This window comes from Limanda limanda, chromosome 17, assembly GCF_963576545.1.
Source record: "Limanda limanda chromosome 17, fLimLim1.1, whole genome shotgun sequence".
Lineage (NCBI taxonomy): Eukaryota > Metazoa > Chordata > Actinopteri > Pleuronectiformes > Pleuronectidae > Limanda > Limanda limanda.
In genome coordinates, this window is record NC_083652.1 from 10,257,520 (window position 1) to 10,277,344 (window position 19,825).

Consider the following 19,825-nt stretch of genomic DNA (forward strand, 5'->3'; position numbering starts at 1 on the left):
TAAAAAGGCCAATTATTTCCATTTTATGCAGTAAATCAAATTATATTTGTAGAATCCAGCTGTGGTGCGGAAACGAAAAGCCAGACAGGTGTTTCAAATGCAAAAGCTTGTTATTTTTTAAATGAATGTGGACTTGTTTGTATTTCATTTCCCCAACATATCTCAATATTAAATCAAATATGCAGACCGTAGCTGCTTAATAGTTCTATCAGCTTCTTTTAGGAGCCTGTGGTGCTCCATCAGATTGCACTGAACATCTGTTGCGAGAGTAACAAGGAAATATCCTGGGTACACTCAGCTGCTAAATACTTATCAGATCAACATAATAACTGTCTGTTTGATTACTAGCATGTCAGGGACATCAACAAAAAAACACAGTCTATGCTGACAAAATTATCCTTGGAGGGGTAGACACGTGTTACTCACTCTAATTACCTGGGAGCAGTTAGAATGTGTCATGAACTGAGAAGTATTCGCCTCACGTCAACACTTCAACAATTTTAAGACTTCCTGGTATTGCTAGTGCCCTTTGTTTTTTTGTCCCAGGATACCGTTTTGAAATTTATATGGATTTCAACTGTGCCGGGTAGAAAACAAGCTCAGTTTCTGTCTAGCAAGCTATTTCCCTCAGTAGAGTAAATCAAACCCAACACTTTTTTCCTGCTTTGCTGCTCTTAAGCAACATTAATAATTACAGGCTTTATTGGGAATGCATGACAACTTGGTCATGAGAGGGACTGTGCTTGTCACACGCTGTGCACTAAGTCATCATGATTACAGAGCTGTCCAACAGGGAGTTGTACCATATCTTTATCAATAATATACGTCTTTCTCTCAGACTTCATCATCCTGTCCCAGAAATGTCGGAAGCAGCTGCGTCTGTTTCCTCTTCTGTCTTTCCAGGTTAGACAAAAAAAATTAAAATACGCCTCTTGGCAAAAATGACATTATCATGAAGGTACCCCATCATTCTTGGTCATTTGAGCCAAATACAAACAGGGTGAATACATCTGCTGGCTTATCTCTACTCCCTCTGACAGGCCTGAGGCTGGTCACTTCAGGTTGTTTTGTTTGAGACGTCAACATCCTTAACTGTGAGAAATAATGGAACATCCAGCAAGAGAATAAAGCATCTTTTAATAGCCGTCTGTCTCGCTGAGGTAAAAGACAATGTGCAGACCATTTATAATGAGGCAATCATCAGGTGGACCCCGTGATATTATTGTCTCTTATAATATGCCCGGAAAATCTCCAGGCTCAGAAAACCTCCCCCCCACAGTAGCAAAACACTGCTTGTGCTTGTTACAACCCAAAAAAATAAATAAACGACAACGCATTACATGCTTCTGCAGTGTCTGAATGTTAACGTGAGTCATGCAAATTGCCACAGATTTTTGCACACAACATTCAGCCGGGTTTGTAAAGATTAGTGGTGCCTGTTGACTTAAAAACGCACATTTCAAACTTGATCATGTGAACAACTGAGCGGAGGATTAATTGAGGGGAAAATTCTTTCCGACAGGCTTTTAACTGCCATGCTCTGATATAAAAACTGTCCATTAAGAACATTAATAACTCCACGGCCGTTTCAGTTCATCTGAGATTATCCCTTTGGAAGTCGCTCTCAGCTTCCTCATTTCTCAAAGATACAAGTAGTGTGAGAGGCCAAGAGTTTGTCATTTCCACTTTAAACCATGTTGTGGGAAAGATGAGTGTGGTGTGTAATATTAATTATGTCAACATCTGCTCAGAGATACTGCAGCAAGTGACAAGAATGAATGCACTAGGAATGCAATTATACAAATAGGGTAAAAAAAAAAACAAGACAAACCCAAGCATATAATGTGCATTGTATCAAGATGAAGAACATTGTGGAATATAATTTAAAGTATTGCCTGTATTTTAATTGTTCAAGTTCAGGATACTTGGACATTCTATTCTAAAACTGTTGCCGTTCATCTACTGCTGAAATAGCCTCCACTCTCCTGTGAAGTGGTTTCCATGAGATTTACGAACCTGGCTGAAAGGATTTGCTCCGGTTCCAACATGAGAGTGTTAGTGAGGTCTGACATTGTTGAGCGATAAGACAGTCGGCAGATCCAGTTCATCCCAAAGGTGTTTGCAGAGGTTGAAGCTTGAGATCTTTGAATCCGCCGGTCAAGTTCCTCTGCACCAGACCTGGGAACCCGTTTCTTCAAGGATCAGTCTTTTGCAACCTCATCTTCAAGGAAATTACTTTGATACATTTGTACTTCCTGCTCCACTGAGTAAAGTACTTGCTTTGTGAATGTTTTTTTGATATTTGAGGCAGGAGCTGTACTGTCCTCTGGTCTTTTGGGAGGTGATCAGGGGTTGGAAGGATGGTGGATACCTGATTCTGCATCGTGAGAGGTTGCCTAGACACAAACCTTTAAAAATCCTACCCAGATCATAATGTACCACACTCACTACGTTTACATGATTGCATAAACCAGGATCTCAAGCATGCGCAAAGACGTCATCTCCAGTTGTTGTCTAGCTTCCAGAGTTACATGCGCGCGTTGTCCGATATACAGCCAAATCCGATCTACTTATCTGGGGGTGGTTATCCGACTTCAGTCGGACACAAGAAATCTAGATTTGTGGAGTTACATGAAATGGATCTTCGATTGAAACCGGACAACGCCAGAAATCGGGTTTCAATCGGACACATGTAACCGCAGTGACTGATATTTGCTGAATGAATGTTATGAATCAATTAGGATTAAAGTCCATAACTTGCAGGAAGAAATTCACACCCAGAATATAAAACATGTGTAATCTATTGGAGGGTATCATTGTCATATTCTGCAATTTAGGGAATAAAAATATACACTATAGCTATATGAATAACACAATCAACACAATCAACTGATCTCCCAGTAATGGTTTATTCAAAAACAAAAAGACAGGTGCAACACCCGATTAATGTGAAATGAAATAGCAGCCCGATATCCCTGCCCTCATTTTCGCACTTCACACCAAAGCCACATTTAGACAAAATTTTACTGGAGCATATACAGTAATCATGTGTCACTTCAACAAACAAACTGTTTTCCTCACTGACACTTGAATGAGCTGATAAAGTCACTGGAGACAGCCTCTGGCTTAGTTATTTCGAGCTTTCTTCACATGTTTATTGCTTTAACATCTTGAAGAAAAAAAAAATCACACGTGAAATAACTGATATCTGAATTGGCAGTGTAAGATCACAGCTTGTGTTCGTCATCCTTGTTTGCAGCTTTTGTAAAACCTCAACCTTTTAGATTTCCACCATCCCATCATGAGTATCTATCGCTTGTAAGTACAAGAGTCATTAGGTGATTCATTTATTGTATAGCTTTACACACCCTGGTGTCGGATTCGATTAATGAGAAGAGATTAGTAGTGGGATTAGGTTCTTCAAACACCATCGTTATGCTGACTTCATTTTTTCAGTGTTAAAGGCAAAAATGGATTTAAATTACTATATTGAATATGTTCTGTTAACAAAACTGTTATTTATAAAATAAATGTTTTAACATATTGGGTACAAGCTTAATTTAATAAATGCAGTAATATTACCTTTCAGTGTTTAGTTTTTTTCTTGCATAACCCTGGGAGAAGCAATAAAAAGCTGCAATGCAGTTTGCTCGGCCAAATCATCTGATCACAGCGCTTAATTGAATACTGATGTGAAATGCACACAGCTCGAGATACAGCAGAGCAGCATTTACACATAATTAAAACATGCTACTCAGCCCATATGGACAGTTTGCTTTCACTCATTTATCCCCTGTGGGGGGAGCGTGTCTACTTTAAGTCTTGGTTGTAGATCAGGGATTTTCATCTTCAGCACTAGGTTAGAATCAGCATCAGAAAATAAGCAGAAAGATGCAGTGTTTGAGCAGCGTTATAATCAGGCAGACTTTAACGAAGTGGACTTCTAAGAAATATTCCATCAGAAAATGAAATCAAGGCCTTTCCCCTCTGGCTGTGAGGAATATTCAGATACGATCAATCTACAGACATTTGCTCAGTAGCAGAGGTTCAGAAACACACTGATAATTTACATTTTAACACACTAAATATTGACAAACATGGTTCAAGGACAACAGGAACTTTTATTCGACAGACCATGGAGTCTATACGGTGCTTTGCATGCATTTATCAGTTAATAAGCAAGCGCATGGGGACAGTGGTGTGCACAATATGTCTCCCAGTGCATTATCCAGTCAGCAGATTTACTTTGGCAGACATGTGGGCCAAGTGAACAGCCAAGCTTCAGCACGGAGGCCAAATTACCAAAACTAAACCTGTTGGGAATATCTGCTGTGGCTAAAACGTGAACTTCCTGCAGAAATTTAAATTCCGTCCCTCATCCGGTGGAAACTAGTAAACTATACAGTGTAGCTTTGTGAGCACAGACGCTACCAAAGGCACTGTTGAGCCTGTTGAGGTACAGTATGGATTACCACAATCGTGCCCCCCCTCAGGTGCAGGAGGTGCAGCTGCGGTAGGTTTGCGAGGTGGCTTCCTGAGCATCAACCATATGTTGCCTGAAGCCGTAATGGTTTCCACGGTGCCACAGTGACACCACATACTACATGGCCCCCTCAGCTGTTTGCTCTTATCTTGGCTGTATGGAGGTATGGCTGAAACATATGTGCCGATTGCCCAAATGTATCAGCGAAGCCGTTTCTCAGCCAACTCTGCCAGTAAATTGTCTCATGTGGCCAACCATACTATTTTTTAGACCCGACATTACAGAGAACACACCACTTGTTTTAGTTTCCTCTCCTCAGACTCGCTGTCAGCGGAAATGCGTCCTCACGATGCTCACAGCACTTTGTGCGAGCGATCAAGTGTGACCGCTTCAGCTAAGAAGTTAATCATCGCCTATATTTTGAAATTCATTCTATTTCTCCACATGGCCTCTCCTAAACCATCTACACTGAATGACAAAGCATCTTGATTCATATTCACAAAACCATGTTGATATGTCAGTAATGTACATTAAACAATGGACATTTTTGGACATTTTTCCTTTCTATTTCAAAATGGCTCAGAAATGAAACCTACATCAAATGACAGCAGTGTAGTGACTGTACATCTTATACTACCACAAGAATATGTTTGTTTTTTTTCTGTTAAGGGCAGCGGACATCACACCCTTGTCTTCTAAATTAATTGCAAATAGCTGTGAGACACTGAAGCACTCTGTCATTTCATTAAATCACTTGAAAAACCATGTGCATGAAGACGACTACACTTCCGTCAGTGGATTTTGTTTTTAGTACCTGGTTGTTATCCACAGGGCAGCTATCCAAAGTATTTTGTCTTTTGAGTTCATTTAAATTCAAATATATTTGCGTGACGATTTGGATTTAGGAACATTTACTTCTTCTGCAGCAGTAAGATGAATGAAAGTAGTTTAAGTTAAATGAGTCATTTCATTCTTTTTTCAGGAGTTCATAAAATGGTTTTATTGGCGTTACTTTCAGCATAACTTTTTAATTGAATTTTAATTGATCTCTCTTCAAATCCTAGAATAGAACCGAACATATGATGATGACAAAAGAAAAAGAGCCTTTGGAGATTAAGGTTTATTATTTGGTTTTATTCTATCTATAAACATTTGACACATTTCTCTTTAAGCTCTCCCTTTGGCAGCCTGGATTACACAAGTTAATCTGTATATCTCTAAAACATTATCCTGCATTTGTCATGTGTGTTTATGGCGTGTTCACTTGCTGCGTGAAACCACCTCTGTCGGGGAGATTAAGTGTGTGAGCAGGGGTTTACTGGAAGTGCTCAAACAGGCTGCTCGTGGCTGAGGGCTATACCATGATCCGTTCAAGGATTACAGCCTTGTATCTTCTCCCATCTTGCGTATTGAAAAGCAGCGAGATGTTCAATGACTTGCAGCAGCCATTTCACAGCTGAGGTGTTGTCTGTCCATTTCCTCGACGATAAAGAATATCTTCCTGTAGGTTTTGGGGCTGTAACCAGCGTAAGTACTGCAGAATACTGACACGGTAAAGAGGTTGGAGGTTCCCGCCGAGTCTCTCAGTGCATTACGTGGAGAGCTTTGCCCGGTGTCTTTGAGTTAGAGAGAGCAGGAGGGCACTTGCCGCACTTTGATCCTGAAAACATTAAATATGCATGACAGAAACCAACAAAACTCCGATGCCATCATTCGTCTATAAAGAGTGATTTAATGGAGTGGCTGTGTTTTCCCTGACATCAGGTTTAACCCACTCGCTGAGTCGGGTCCTTTCCATGGTGTCTCTAATGCCTTCGGTCTATTCCAGTTATGAATCTGAACGAGGAGAAGAAACCCTCTGGGATTGGGGTGTTAGATTAAATCTAACAGTGATTAAATAACTAACCATTATATGGTTGTAGCAAATTAATTTCCCCTGTGTCGTGTCATGCCTGACTAACACAGTGACACCTGTGGAGCCGACTGTGAGCGGCTGATATTAGCTGAAGCGTTAGAACGAAACAGCTAACCTGACCTAGTCTGGCCTCTGCAAAAATGTCAAAGTAAAAATGGAAGACCCCCTGAGACCAAAACAAGACAGGATGGTGAGTTATGTACCTTTTTGCATCCCCAACAGTGACACCATCAAAACAGAAGCAACCTAGAAAGGCTTTTTGTCCGATATAAAGGAAAACACACAATTCCTCCATGAAAAAACATGCCCTGTGCTTTGCGCTGTCTGCAGAAGTAAATATAACTGTCACTCAGCTCATTTAAGCATGATGTAAGTATGGCAGCTGTGGCTATTAAGCTTGTGTGAAATGAAAACATGCTTAAGGCACTCTGAACTGGTCAGAGCTGACGTTTATATGGTGAGCAAATGGAATATCTGCCAAGAAATTAGCTTTTCTAGCTGGAAAAAAATAGGAGGAAAAAAACTGCAGCTTTTGTGCACACACGATGCTCGGAGATAAATATATTATAAATGATAGCTCATATGGCAGGTGAACTATTTTAGCTTTTAGCTGTTTTCCCCTCCCAGCAGACTCTCTGAATTGAGCAATCTCTGCCGGCTAAAGCACAATTTGGATTAGCAAAAGCCCCGCTGATAGGTCAGCTTAGCCCGTAATGGAGCAGCTTAGACCTTGTCTGCATGATTATAACATTCTCAGCAGCCTATTTCCTTGCATCCAGATGTTACAGTGCAAACATCGATGCCTCGCTGTAAGCTCCAAACAAATTTGGATCACAGGGACACAAAGTTATGCACGTTCTTTTAAAACGTATCTTTGCGTATAGGACATATTTTTACAAGGAATTTAATTACAATTGTACCTTTGACTAAATGTACAAATTTGTTTGTTAATGTAGAACATTTCAAGCTGTGCTGATCTCTCAACCGATTGATTGTTAAGGTTATTATCTTCGCTGTTTCATCTCTTTGCAGCATAATGTCAACTTTAACAAAACTTCTTTAACAAGACATATCCTCTGCGACAATTCATTTAGAAATGCTATCAAATTTGGATTGCCTTTTCAGTTAATTGATATTTAGCAGCTCAGTCCTGTTGCACACTCGGCATTTAAATATCACGGATATCTCTCGTTCCCCAAACTTCTCAAATCTGTCAGCTGTCATTTATTTTACCGTTTGGTTTGTTGCTGCACATTAAATAAGAGCTCCATCTTTACAGTTGAATCACAGTAACCCCTTCCCCCTTGTAGAAACAACCAGTGTATGTGTGTAGACTTGACTGCACTCACCTGCGTCAATTGAATCCAAGGGTGTATTGTTAATAATTGTACAATGTGATACCCAGCAGCTTTTGCAGCAAAATCAATAAACTGGTTCAATACATGTTTAAAGGTTTAAAAGGTCCATAAGCGAAGTTCTCATTGATGGGAATCAGTTGAAAAGAAGATTACTCGAAAAATCAATAGTTTACTTTTTTTTTTCTTCTTTCAAATGACAGTCCAAGTGTTTGTGTGAACTGTTGTGTGTTCAGCCATTTTAAAACACGAGGTCTAGCTGAAGAAGAAACCCTTCTTATAGCAGGTTTAACTGTCACTCTTTAAGGAAGAGCCCTGACTTCACTTGGACTTCATCATCAACTCATAATATGTTCCCAGCACATCGCAACAGGACATCCTGCAGCTGTGTGAATTACAGAACATCCAAGAACAATGGATGGATGCTTAGTATAATTGGTTGACGCTGCAGAAGCTCATCGGAGTAATCTGTCGCAACCAATTAAGTTCCTGATAAAGATGGCAGGTCCTTTTTTCATAGGCCAAGTTACTTTTTCTTATTAAAGCATATAATTAATTTGGGATCAGACATAACTTTAATGTCTCTATGAGCCTACCTCCACCAGGGCCCAACAGTCCACCTATGAAACAACATTTTACTTTTTTTATCTGCACCAAATTGCCCACACTCCTAAATATCAGACCCATAAATATGCCTTCTGCTTAATCCTGCGAACAAATATGCAAACAAGCATATTTTCATCAAGATTGCTCACGACAAACTGGGTAAACATAACCTATAAAAGAATGAGGGGAAAAAACTGTATAATTTATTTGAAGACAATTTTATTTTAAAATTGTTACAAAGGTATGGTAGTCACTTCTTAGTTAATATTAGAGCTTATCTGTTCCACCAGTGAGAGACCTGGCACTTAAATGCTTGAATCCTTAAACCTGTCACGAATGCCTTATATGATTTAGACAATCTGCATGGATGAACAAAGTTGGGCAATTATATTAATTATATTGTATTATATTAGTTAACCTTGATCCATTCAGAAATATGCGGAATTTAAAAAGCTCCTGTTTTTTCAAAAAAATCAGCACCGATAGGTTTCATCCCAGTGTCAGTTTTATACCACACATTAGACGTTTTCTTAATTTCTACCGATGACACGTTCCCAGCCCTTTCTCTTCTAACGCCTTAGCCAACATTAATATTTCACGGGGAGTGTAGTTGGACGGGCCGACCTGCCCAGACGACCTACCACTGCTGCTGGAAAGAATTTAACTTGTGCCACAGTGTTTGACTGGTTGGCTTTCTACTGTGCCTTTACTCCAGAATACACATTTCTATCCATGTGAGGGATTTTTGTGCAAAGAAATAGAGACAGGAAAATGGGTAAAATTCACATACAGAGGTAATAGATACACTCTTTCATGCCTCCTCTTTTCCCTCTCTTTTCTTTCTCTCTTATCGCCTGTCATGGGGATGCGGGAAATATTCCAGAAAATACCCAGAGCCTAGATGACATTTAAAAGTATTAACCTGCAGTGCTCGGCGAGGATGACAGTAGCGAGAATAACAGCCTGACAATTTACTGACAGCATCATAATATTATATAGTAAGTTATCGCACAAGATGTACACCATTGTAAAAATGTATTACACAGTTAACAAAGGGCTTTTGGTGCCGTATCGTAAAGATGATTGTGGATCGCCTGAAATCATCTAAAAGGAATCAGGCGGCTGGTCACCCGACAGAATACACCCTCATCCCTCCCCATGGGAAAAGTAAAATAATTTCCGTTTGTCACGGCAAACTGCTGACCATACACAGCTCCTTTTTTTAAAATTAATTTTAAAGACCTTGAAGTTGCACCGACATTCTAATAAGGGGATCAATACACTTTCCGCTGGTATTCTGTGTCGATGTGCTGCTGTTGCACATGTGCCCCATTATAACGAGGGGGTCAAACGTGAGTCACGACGCACCGGTGGCACTTCTGCTGACGGACATACTCCTGCAGTGGGACGGCACAAGAATTATGATTCAATAATTTTTTTTATGCAGTTATTAGTCCACTGCTGTCCTTCATTAAATCACCCTAATAAGTAGATTTAGAAAGAAATTAAACAGGGAAGAGCAGGGAGAGTGGAGTTAAAGGCCTATAGTGGTAATGATCCTAATTGATGCATAACAACGAGGTGACGTACAGACCATTAGTAAATCTTCCTTCTTCCTTATTCTTTTTTGCCAGACATGCAAGCAGCTAGAAATGATCATGATTTTACCTCGTGTTCACTGGCTCAGGAATAAAGAGAGTTACATGCTGGAGGCAGCTCATTGTTGGAAGTAAAACATGTAACTGCAGCCTGCAGACCGTATAGATAAATGACTCTTGAATCATAATATATCCCAGAGCCTATTTATATGAATTCAAAGTTATGGCTTGACAAGTTCACTCAGCAAGGCAACACTTGTAGTTTGATCATTTTATGAATATTTATGGCTGCGGTTTATCTTTGTTAACTAATTCCTGACGATAAAATACCTGCCGAGCTTCAGCTGGAGCCACTGTGAGCTCTCATCTGTGAAAAATGCTCTTAAACTTTTATTTTATTTTCTTGCATTGAGCTTTTGATATTGTTATCTTTGTGAGTCTAACAACAAAATGGCTTTTTTAACCCAAACATGTTCCTCTTGAGGTTGGTATATTAACAAATTAATTTAAATTTAAGTTACAAGTTACATAAACCCCATAATAACTACATAGTCAGAATAAGTCAAAACTCCTAAAATCTGTATAGAGCAGTGATAGTTTTACTGTTCCACAGGCAGTAAAAGACATTTCCTAACAGTTTTAGGACATAACTTTTTCGGCAATATGAGAAATGCTGGAAATAACAAGTTTGCCTGCCGTAACTTCTCACTGATATTCATCCTGACATTTTGTGAATCACCTTAAATTTCTTGAAAAGGAGAAAGCTGTCAAGTTTCAGCTGATTCACTGTAGTGTGTAGTTCTTTATCTATTACTGTGTATATGCACTAATGTGTCGCATAGAAAAAGGGAAAGAGTTTGTGCAGCCTCTTCCTTTGTGTCACACTGACCTACAGCTCCGTAATGAAGTGTACTTACAAATTGAGGAAAGAAGTGGCTGTGATAGGTAATTTCTGGGAAGGTTCATGTTTAGGCGTTTAACAGATTGGGCTGCCAAAAAACAACCTCATGCAGTCATATATATATATATATGTGTTAAAAAGAGTCAGACAGCCTCACCTTGCTGAACACTACATAGTACACCAACACAGGACTGTATAAGATAACAATATACTACATTTTCCTTTTATTTATTTCTTTTTGTTGCAGAGAATGAAACATTTTCTCTTCTTTGCTGTGACCTGTTTTATTCCAGCAGCTTCTGATTTCATCTTCTGCACCCACACGATTATTGATTCATTGTCAGACATTCTATGACTGCAGGCTTGGTGCATGGAGCGTAATTGGAAATTAAAAACACCAGGAATGCTCTTATTAAAAAATGACAATTTTGAATTTTACACACACTTTGTTCTGGGCTTGTTACCTCAGGTGAACCTCAGTACCAGTATGCCTTGCAAAATCAAACAAATATGTCACAAGATCATCATTGAGCCGGGCATTTGCGTAAAATGCTGCTTCATTCAATGCAGTCAGATACATGCTTTTTTTATACATAGGTTTTATATGAGGTCAGCTTCGGTGAGATGATTGGATTCTGCAGGAAACCGAACATATTTCTGAGGCTAGGAAATCTATCATGTTCAAACTGTCATATTAATTGGTTCTGCTTAACTGAGCCGGATCTGCAACATTTTCCGGATGTAAATTTTAGCCTTTGACTCTGACGTATTCAGGTGTGACTTCCAATTATGGAAGATGCAGAGATGGATGGAAAAACTTGATACAAAGCTTTGTATGTTTAAACTAATATCATATTGCATTAGTAGACACAGCACATTAAACAATACGCAGTGTTCATGTTGTATTTTCAGGTCAAAGTTTTTTCCGTTGAAAGTGGCGAGGTCTTGTTTTTCTGAGAGAGCTGCTGCGGCGGACCAGCACATCACCACCGCTTGTTTTTGTAGTGGCAACATCAATAACAGAATATTGAGGGCAATTGTGATCAAATTGGATGAGTGTAGCCTGAAGTGCACGCATCAGCACATCCAAAGGCAACTAAACACACAAGCAAATAACAATAAAAGAAGCAAATCATCTTCCGGAGCTCCGGCAGACTGCTGCTGTTTTGTCCCAGCAACGATAAGCAACTAGGAAAGATTATTATTTTATATGTAGGGTCTGTACTGTATATTTAGGTCTGTGAGGAGGAACCAGTGCCTCTTAATAGTCACACTATTCAAAAACTAGACACACTAGAGTGGAACACAGCGATGTCCTTTGAGTCTTTGATTTGAGATAAGATTGCATCGATTCCTCCATGGACTTGAAAACAGTTAAAAATAGACTAACTCTCGGGCTCGTATATACAGTGTTGCAGACTAATGATGGAGGGTGATGCAGCATTCCAAACATCCTCGCGGTTTCCCTCGTCGCCACGTTTTATGTCCAAAGGGCATCCGCACACAGGCTCAGATCTCGACACGGCACAGTCTGGTGATTCGGGGAGAGCGGTACCTGGCGATGCCCAGGGTTGGAAGCGGGACAGTCTTCAGGGGATCCCAAGAAGAGAGCTGGGAATGAAGTTTTTGATCGGGACCAGCTGTCATTTCTGTCCTCAGCTACTCTGCGAAAGCCTACAGTCCTGCAGCAGTGAACGTATAATGGGCTTATTTAGAGTGGGGAGGCTGTGTTGTGATTTTAATTAAGCCCACCATTTTATTCTTCTTGTCATGCAGACATGGTTTGCTTGTCAGTAGAACTAACTGAATTTAGGAGACACCAACGGTAATAAAGTTGATTAATGACTTTTTTTTAGAGGATAATTTGGCATATACCCAACCACCAGGCCCAATGTGTTATATTTAATTAGTGAGGAGTTTTCAAGGTGAGCCTGTGTAGATGAGACGATAGACTCTGTGGTTGTTCGATAAAATGTAACCAAGTTTTTTTTGGTGCCTAAACCTAACAAAGATAAATCCACAACCCTAGCTGTGTGATATCATTGTATCCAACTGATTTACACCGAAGGCCGAGCGAGGAACAGAAACAAACTGTGGAAATATCTCTCATTAGAAGAGATCTAAACTTGGGCAGAGAATGTTGTGTTCACGTAGGATCAGACGGCTCAAAGAGTCGAGAACTCTAAAAAAGGTTATTTTTAAAAGGTCCTGAAGACTCCATGTTCATTTTTACCTGAAAGGTTGTTCTTGTGAAAATGCAAATGTTATGTGGTGGTCTCACTGGAGCGAAGGCAGAAGTAGCTTCAGGTTTTCATATTTGTAAGTGTGAGGCAGTTTAACAGCAACACAAACAAGACAACCCTGTCTCATGCAAATTGCATCAATATTCCACTGAAAGGCAACAGCAAATACGTTTTCTGAAACATTATTGTAACTGGACCATGTTTTATATAAATGTAATTTTCGACAATAACCAACTGTTCCAAGGGGCTGAGAATACCAGACTAAAGCTTTACAGCACGGTTTTGTCAGTATTGCACTGATCATATTGATACTATATTATAAAGTGTTATATTACACACATATCATTTTTAGTTATAATTGTAATCAAGTGTATGTCATAAATTTGTTTAAAGGAGAGTATATGGAGAAGTAATGTGTTGAGTGAGCAGTGTCACAGCGAGTTGGTTTTAATATTTGAATTTCCAACAGAGCTTTACGATCTTTTATTCAGTTACTGGATGTTTAAATAAAGGCAGAATTGAATCAGTAAGTTATAATGAAACATGATATAACGCTCCTGTTTCACGTTCGGGATTAAATGAGAAATGATGGAAATCATTATAACGAGCGCCTCCATGGAGCCTATCTGACTGACAACGGAAATAAAGGTTCATCTGAAGAAGAAATATGCAACACCGGATTTAACCTACAGCAGGTGTATGTATATTACAGAACTCGGGCCACTGGTTGCTCCGGGGCGAGACCAATTATAGGATCCTTTCACCGCACTCGGGTGAAAAGGTCAGATTGAGATCGAGGAATAACAAAAACAAACGTAACCCTCCACCATTACTGGAGCCTGATCTGATCACTGAGAAGGGCAAGCTACTCTGTATTTGTTTTTCCTCCTAAGAGTTGCACCTTAACTGTGACAAAAACAATGCCTCCCACTCCACAACAGACCCGCGAGGACCCTTTGCTCTGCCCCGTAGGCTTGTTTTCCTGTGTGCCAAACAAGAACGCATCCACTTGTTGTGAGCAGACTGAAGAATGACTCATTTGACCTCCCATTTTTTCTTTCCCTTTTATTGCATTTATTTATTTCTCCGCTGCTCAGTAAACCCATGTTTTTTGTTCTTTGTGCTGCTGCTGCAATCACAGACTTGTCACTCAGGGTGGAATAATGGGATTATTCATTGCAAAACTGACCACACATCTCTCACTTCAAATGTCCTGACTGACTATTGTTGACGAATAGCCGCTCACACCATCAACTGATGTTTGCATTTGCATTCGGACTCAGAGTTCCACTGAAATACAATTACCATTTGTTTTTCCTCTTTGTCGGCCGCCCGCACTGAGATTTACGGCCTCGTTCTATTGAGAAAATCTTCTCTGAGGGCGTTTTCACACCTGAAAGTCTGGAGCAAGGCTCATGGCTTTGTTCAGTTGAAAACATTTGATCTCTTCAGTTTTAAATTCATGTTGCAATTTAGGGAGCAGATTTGAGACTCTTCAATGACATGGATACGTCCTGTTGCATCACCTGAATGGGCTGCATCCACTTACACTTGACATTGATTGGTTGGTAGACAGGCGTGTCTGATGTTGGCGTTTTGTCATTTTTACACTATTATAAAATACGTTTTATGAATAAAAGCAGTTGAAAGATTAATGAGCCGGTTCACTTTGTTAATACCGTTGCCACTGAAATATAATTTTTTTAATACTACCAGTTAAATGAAAATCCCCATAGTTCAAACTTTATATCGTCCAAGGCAAAGACTTTGAACAGTCCTGTGTGCAGCTTCCGCTTCTTTTTCTTCTGTTCTCTAAAGCTGTCTCGGTCTCAATTGGTCCAAAAAGTCCAAACTATCCCAAAAAGTGTTTTCACACTGCAAACGATTCCAATCATATAGTCAATTTGGTCCGGACTGAGACCCCCTTCTTTGTTGGACCTAATATTTGATCTCACACTCGTTTTATGGTTTGGACTGAACTCAAAGTCGTAGGTCGGTGAGAAAGTGCCCTAAAGTCCTGAAACAGTTTTTTGTTTGGAGGGGGGGGGGGGGGTTAGGGTTACACCATTACTTTTTTGCAAAGAATAGTCTTCATAAAATGGATGATTGATGGTTTCATCTTTAAACATCTCCTTCATTTAATTAAAATAAGATATATCTCCACAAGAGCAGAGAGATTCTTGCACCTTCGTGACAGAAGCATTACTCCGTGTTACTGAGTCATCGATGACAGGACACAAAAGACGAGACGTTTCATTATTTCTCACTTCCGAATCATCATATCATTTTTTAAAGGAACTACTTAGAGGATCAGTGCGGTTTTAGTCACGCCCACATCTCTGGCACTGTCTTCAAAACGTGCTCTCCGAGGACTCAGAAGCTTATTATGAGTGGACTCCTTTAGAATAATTGATTGTATTTGACATGACATGGAGGGAGCCTGGCGGATTGATACTCGGCAGTCGGGCCGTGATCAATCCAAATGAGAGACTGGGGGAGCTTTTATTTCTCTGCCAGAGTTTATTAGAAACAACTAAGCTCCTCTGGAGAAACTCGATTCCTCCAGAAACAGCTTGGACCTATTAGCATCCGAGAATGTAAATTAGTGTGATCCCTCACCTCATCATGCCTCAAAATATTCCCCCTGCACTAGTTTGACAGAGCATAATGAAACATTGAGTTAAATGCCTGGGCATGTTCCAGCACACTTGGCATGAAGAGTTATGATTATCTGCGAAGATTGGTTTCCGTCTTAACAAACACAAAAATTTGCTGCGATTTGGTTCACCGCCCGTTCGGAATGACAAATCAGCCCTTAGAGACGACTGGGCATCTCTGGATCGGAAGTTTGGCGTGGCTGGGTGTGAAATGGACGTCGATTCAACCGGTTTTAAATAGCGCTTATCTGTATTATTTCATATTTGACGGATTCGGGGTAAAAGTTGTGGCTGTTTTTAATGGAGCTGGCTTTTATCTGTATTTTTGCGAATTATATAACGCTAATGAAAATGCATCCTGATATTTAAAAGGAAGATTGTAACTTTTTTTCTGAGCAGTGATGAATCCCAGTCATGTTCCGCACGAGATATGATATGAATATTTGTGTATAATTCCCAATATCCCTAAATGCTGCAATCCTCTTGTAGGCATACTGCCGCAGGTTTCCCACGGTGGAGATCATTAAAAGTTACTCCAAGCTCGAAGCGCCTGCGTCTTCACACTTCCTTTTGCTATGTAAATAAAGCTTTGAACATGAGTGGAAATGCCAGAGAGTAGGGTAGTAAACAGCAGATGGTTTGCCAGGGCTCTTTAGCGCTTCAGATTTTATTTACCTACCCACCTGAATGACCTGTGTTCAGCTGAGCAGCTGATGCGAAGAAAAACAAAAGCGAGAGTTAACTTGTTTTTCCGGCTCCGCAAGACTACAAGGCCAGAGGAGTCATTTGCCACGCACGGAGAAATCTGCTTGTTTATCAGCATTTTGATTTTGTTTTATCCCGCCTCGCCCTCCCACAGAGATTTTAGATGCAGATGATCCATGACTGATTCCCAATCAAAACCACCAGAAGTATTTGGCTTGTGCGTTTCCCATTGTTTTATAATTAAACGTGTGATGATTAGCATCCAGCTCAATGAGGGCATTAGCTTGTTATGTGCGCATCTTCAAAAAGGTAACCTTGAACATTGCACATCTGTCCTGTCAATTGGATATGCTCCAAAGATGCACAACGCATTAACAGTGAGATGCCGCCGCTCATGTCCATAAAGTAGGATAGTGGTTGTTTCAAGGTGATTCGTGGTGGTGTATTTGAGCATCTCGTTTATTACCGTACATGGTGATGCTGCGCCGTCGGACCACCAACCACACTCTGTTGTTAAGTGGCAGACGGAGGCTGAAGTCCTTGAAAGGTTACAAAAATCTTTATCCATTCATTATTGTGAGGGAGGAAGTGTAGAATAAGATGGAATATAATGAAAACGAATACTCTTTCAAGTCGCCATGCTATCTGTAGATATGTTTAATATCCCATTACAGGCCCACAAGTAACCACAGTTCTAAACTGTCGAGGGACAAACATAATCCAGAGGGAAATTACCCATCAGGAAGGCAATACTGTTACTGAGATGCAATTACCAGGCCACTTGTGAGACTTTCAGCCCGGAATCCATGGGTGCATGCCTGTGAGGGTGGTCGATATGTGCATAACAGCTCTTATGTTTTGCAGAGTAAATTGGATTCTTTGCTGGAGAACAGTTAATTTAGAAGATGTCCAAGATGCAAATGATTGATGTGACTATATCGTTACAACCATAGGTCTGTGTTGCAGGGCAGCCAAATGGGAAAATATATATTGCAGGGAGAGGGAGATAGGTTTTATTCAAAAATGATGGAGAATTTTCTGCAGCTAAGTCTCCGGGCTGGAATGGTGGAGATTTTGGATGGCTGTTTCCTTTTTTAATACGTTCATTTCAAACCAAACATTACTTAATTTGGAAGGAAATAAACCGTCTGAGTGCTTTGATTCTACCTCCCTTTACATTATATTGTGGAGCTCCTGCGCTCGTATTTGTTAGTAGTTAAATAAATGACGTGTTTCGCAGAGGATTTAATGTACCAATTTAGCACGGAATCGCATAGCCTACAAACAAAGAAAACAGCACGGATTGCAATGAACATCAGTGTAAACATTTGATAAGGATTTGCTTGAGGCAAATGCTATGCTTTATTACTGATACAAAAATAGAGACTGTGGAAACAAGACGTGCCTCTGTGCATATAATGTACTTGCCTCTCCACCGTCGTTCCCTACAACTCATTCTCAGAGGCCGAGCTGAACATAATATTTGTGGCAATGGCAAATGACTTCCCGTTATCCCCAAGATAAATTTCTCAGAGCGGGGACATTTCTATTGTACTACAAATTATCACCTTGAATCTGATAATTAATCACTCCTGCCTTAAATGAACTGCCCCGAACCATAAATGCAGTGCAGAACGGAGAAGAAAGGAGCTGCGCGCACCCATTGCAGGGGAAGCTGCCTGCACAGAGTGTGAGCCTAGCATGCATAATAAATGTATGACAAAACAATACCCCAGGCACCCCGGTATTAATGATATGCAGTGAACTCATTATTAAAGTTCCAAAACAGCTCCTGGAGTAACACAGATGGAGTCAATTAAGCAATGAGCACACTTGCTTGCCTGCCGTTTCATCTTCTTTCTTTTATCTCTCGCATATTACTCCACGGATGTAATTAGCTGTATGTTTCTCCTTGCAACATAATGTCCGGTGATAATAATCGTTATTTTCACTTGTAATTTCAAATAATGCACTGCTTAATAAATGTACCAGATTTGCTTGCACCGTTGTCTTTGTGTATTCCGCTTGCACCGCGAGAGGTGCTCTGGATAACACTGTGCTAAGCTGCTCTTTTCCTTCTGCTGTCTGTGTTCCCAGAGACCTGATGCCTTCGACGCTGGAGGGGCAGATCACCATGGAGAAGACACCCAGCTACTTTGTGACTAACCATGCCCCGAAGCGCATCCATACTATGGCCAGGGACATCAAGCTTATTATAGTGGTGCGTAATCCGGTCACCAGAGCCATTTCAGACTACACGCAGACGTTGTCCAAGAAACCGGAGATTCCCACCTTCGAGGTTCTGGCTTTTAAGAACCGGACGCTGGGTCTCATCGACGCCTCGTGGAGTGCGTTGCGTATAGGAATATATGCGCTCCACCTGGAGAGCTGGATGCAGTACTTCCCTCTCTCCCAGATGCACTTTGTCAGCGGGGAGCGGCTGATCGTGGATCCCGCGGGTGAGATGGCCAAAGTCCAAGACTTCTTGGGACTGAAGCGGATTGTCACGGACAAACACTTTTACTTCAATAAAACTAAAGGATTTCCCTGTCTGAAGAAGCCCGAGGACAGCAGCACTCCCAGATGCCTTGGCAAGTCCAAAGGGAGAACTCACCCTAAAATTGACGCGGACCTGATTCGGCGGCTGCACAAGTTCTACAAACCCTTTAACATGATGTTCTACCAAATGACCGGACAGAACTTTGAATGGGAGCTGGAGGACGACAGAGAATCCCGCAGCTCTCAGGACTAGTAGACTGGCGCAGCCACACCACCAGCCTTCTCACTACAACGTCTCTTGTCCTGCTTCGTCTACAGAGGGAGTGCTTGAGCACGCCAATCCGTCATGGCTGTCTTTGCAGTGTCTGTACCCATTAGCCAGTTTACTGACATGCTTTTTCTCTCCCTTCAACACTAATGGTCATGATGGACAAATCATTATTGTACATACTAAACATAAAATATATTTATATTTGTGAAAAGGAGATGATTTATTCCTTTTGTTTTCAAAGCATAGAGCTGATATAAAAATCATGTTGACTATGGCAATGCATGCGATGAGTTAAGTGTCCTTACCTCATGAGACCTAAGGGTAAACTCTGCCCATTTCTTTTCCCTTTACTTTTCCTGCGGTTTCTTGCCCTCACACCCACTCACCAGCATTCAGTACAGAAGATGTTCTATTTCAGTGTCTAAGGCCAATAAGAGCTTTGTATTTTTTCTTTCAACACTGTCCAGCTGCTTTAGAAGAGAGAGAAATAAGACATATAGTCGAATAATCCTTTGACATGTGCTCATCTTTTCAGCCATCCATATTTTGAGTGACAATCCTTATTTCCTTTTGTCAGTCTAAGTTTACCAAA

General features: G+C 40.6%; 1 protein-coding gene across 1 annotated transcript in view; it reads left to right on the forward strand.

Annotated features, from left to right (window-relative positions):
- hs3st4 (heparan sulfate (glucosamine) 3-O-sulfotransferase 4) overlaps positions 1–19,215 on the forward strand; it is a 71,692-nt gene extending 52,477 nt beyond the window's left edge. The window contains exon 2 of the mRNA XM_061090343.1: positions 18,561–19,215. Within this exon, the coding sequence (XP_060946326.1) occupies positions 18,561–19,215 (655 nt within the window). The remainder of the gene's footprint in view (positions 1–18,560) is intronic.
- The last annotated feature ends 610 nt before the right edge of the window (positions 19,216–19,825 follow it).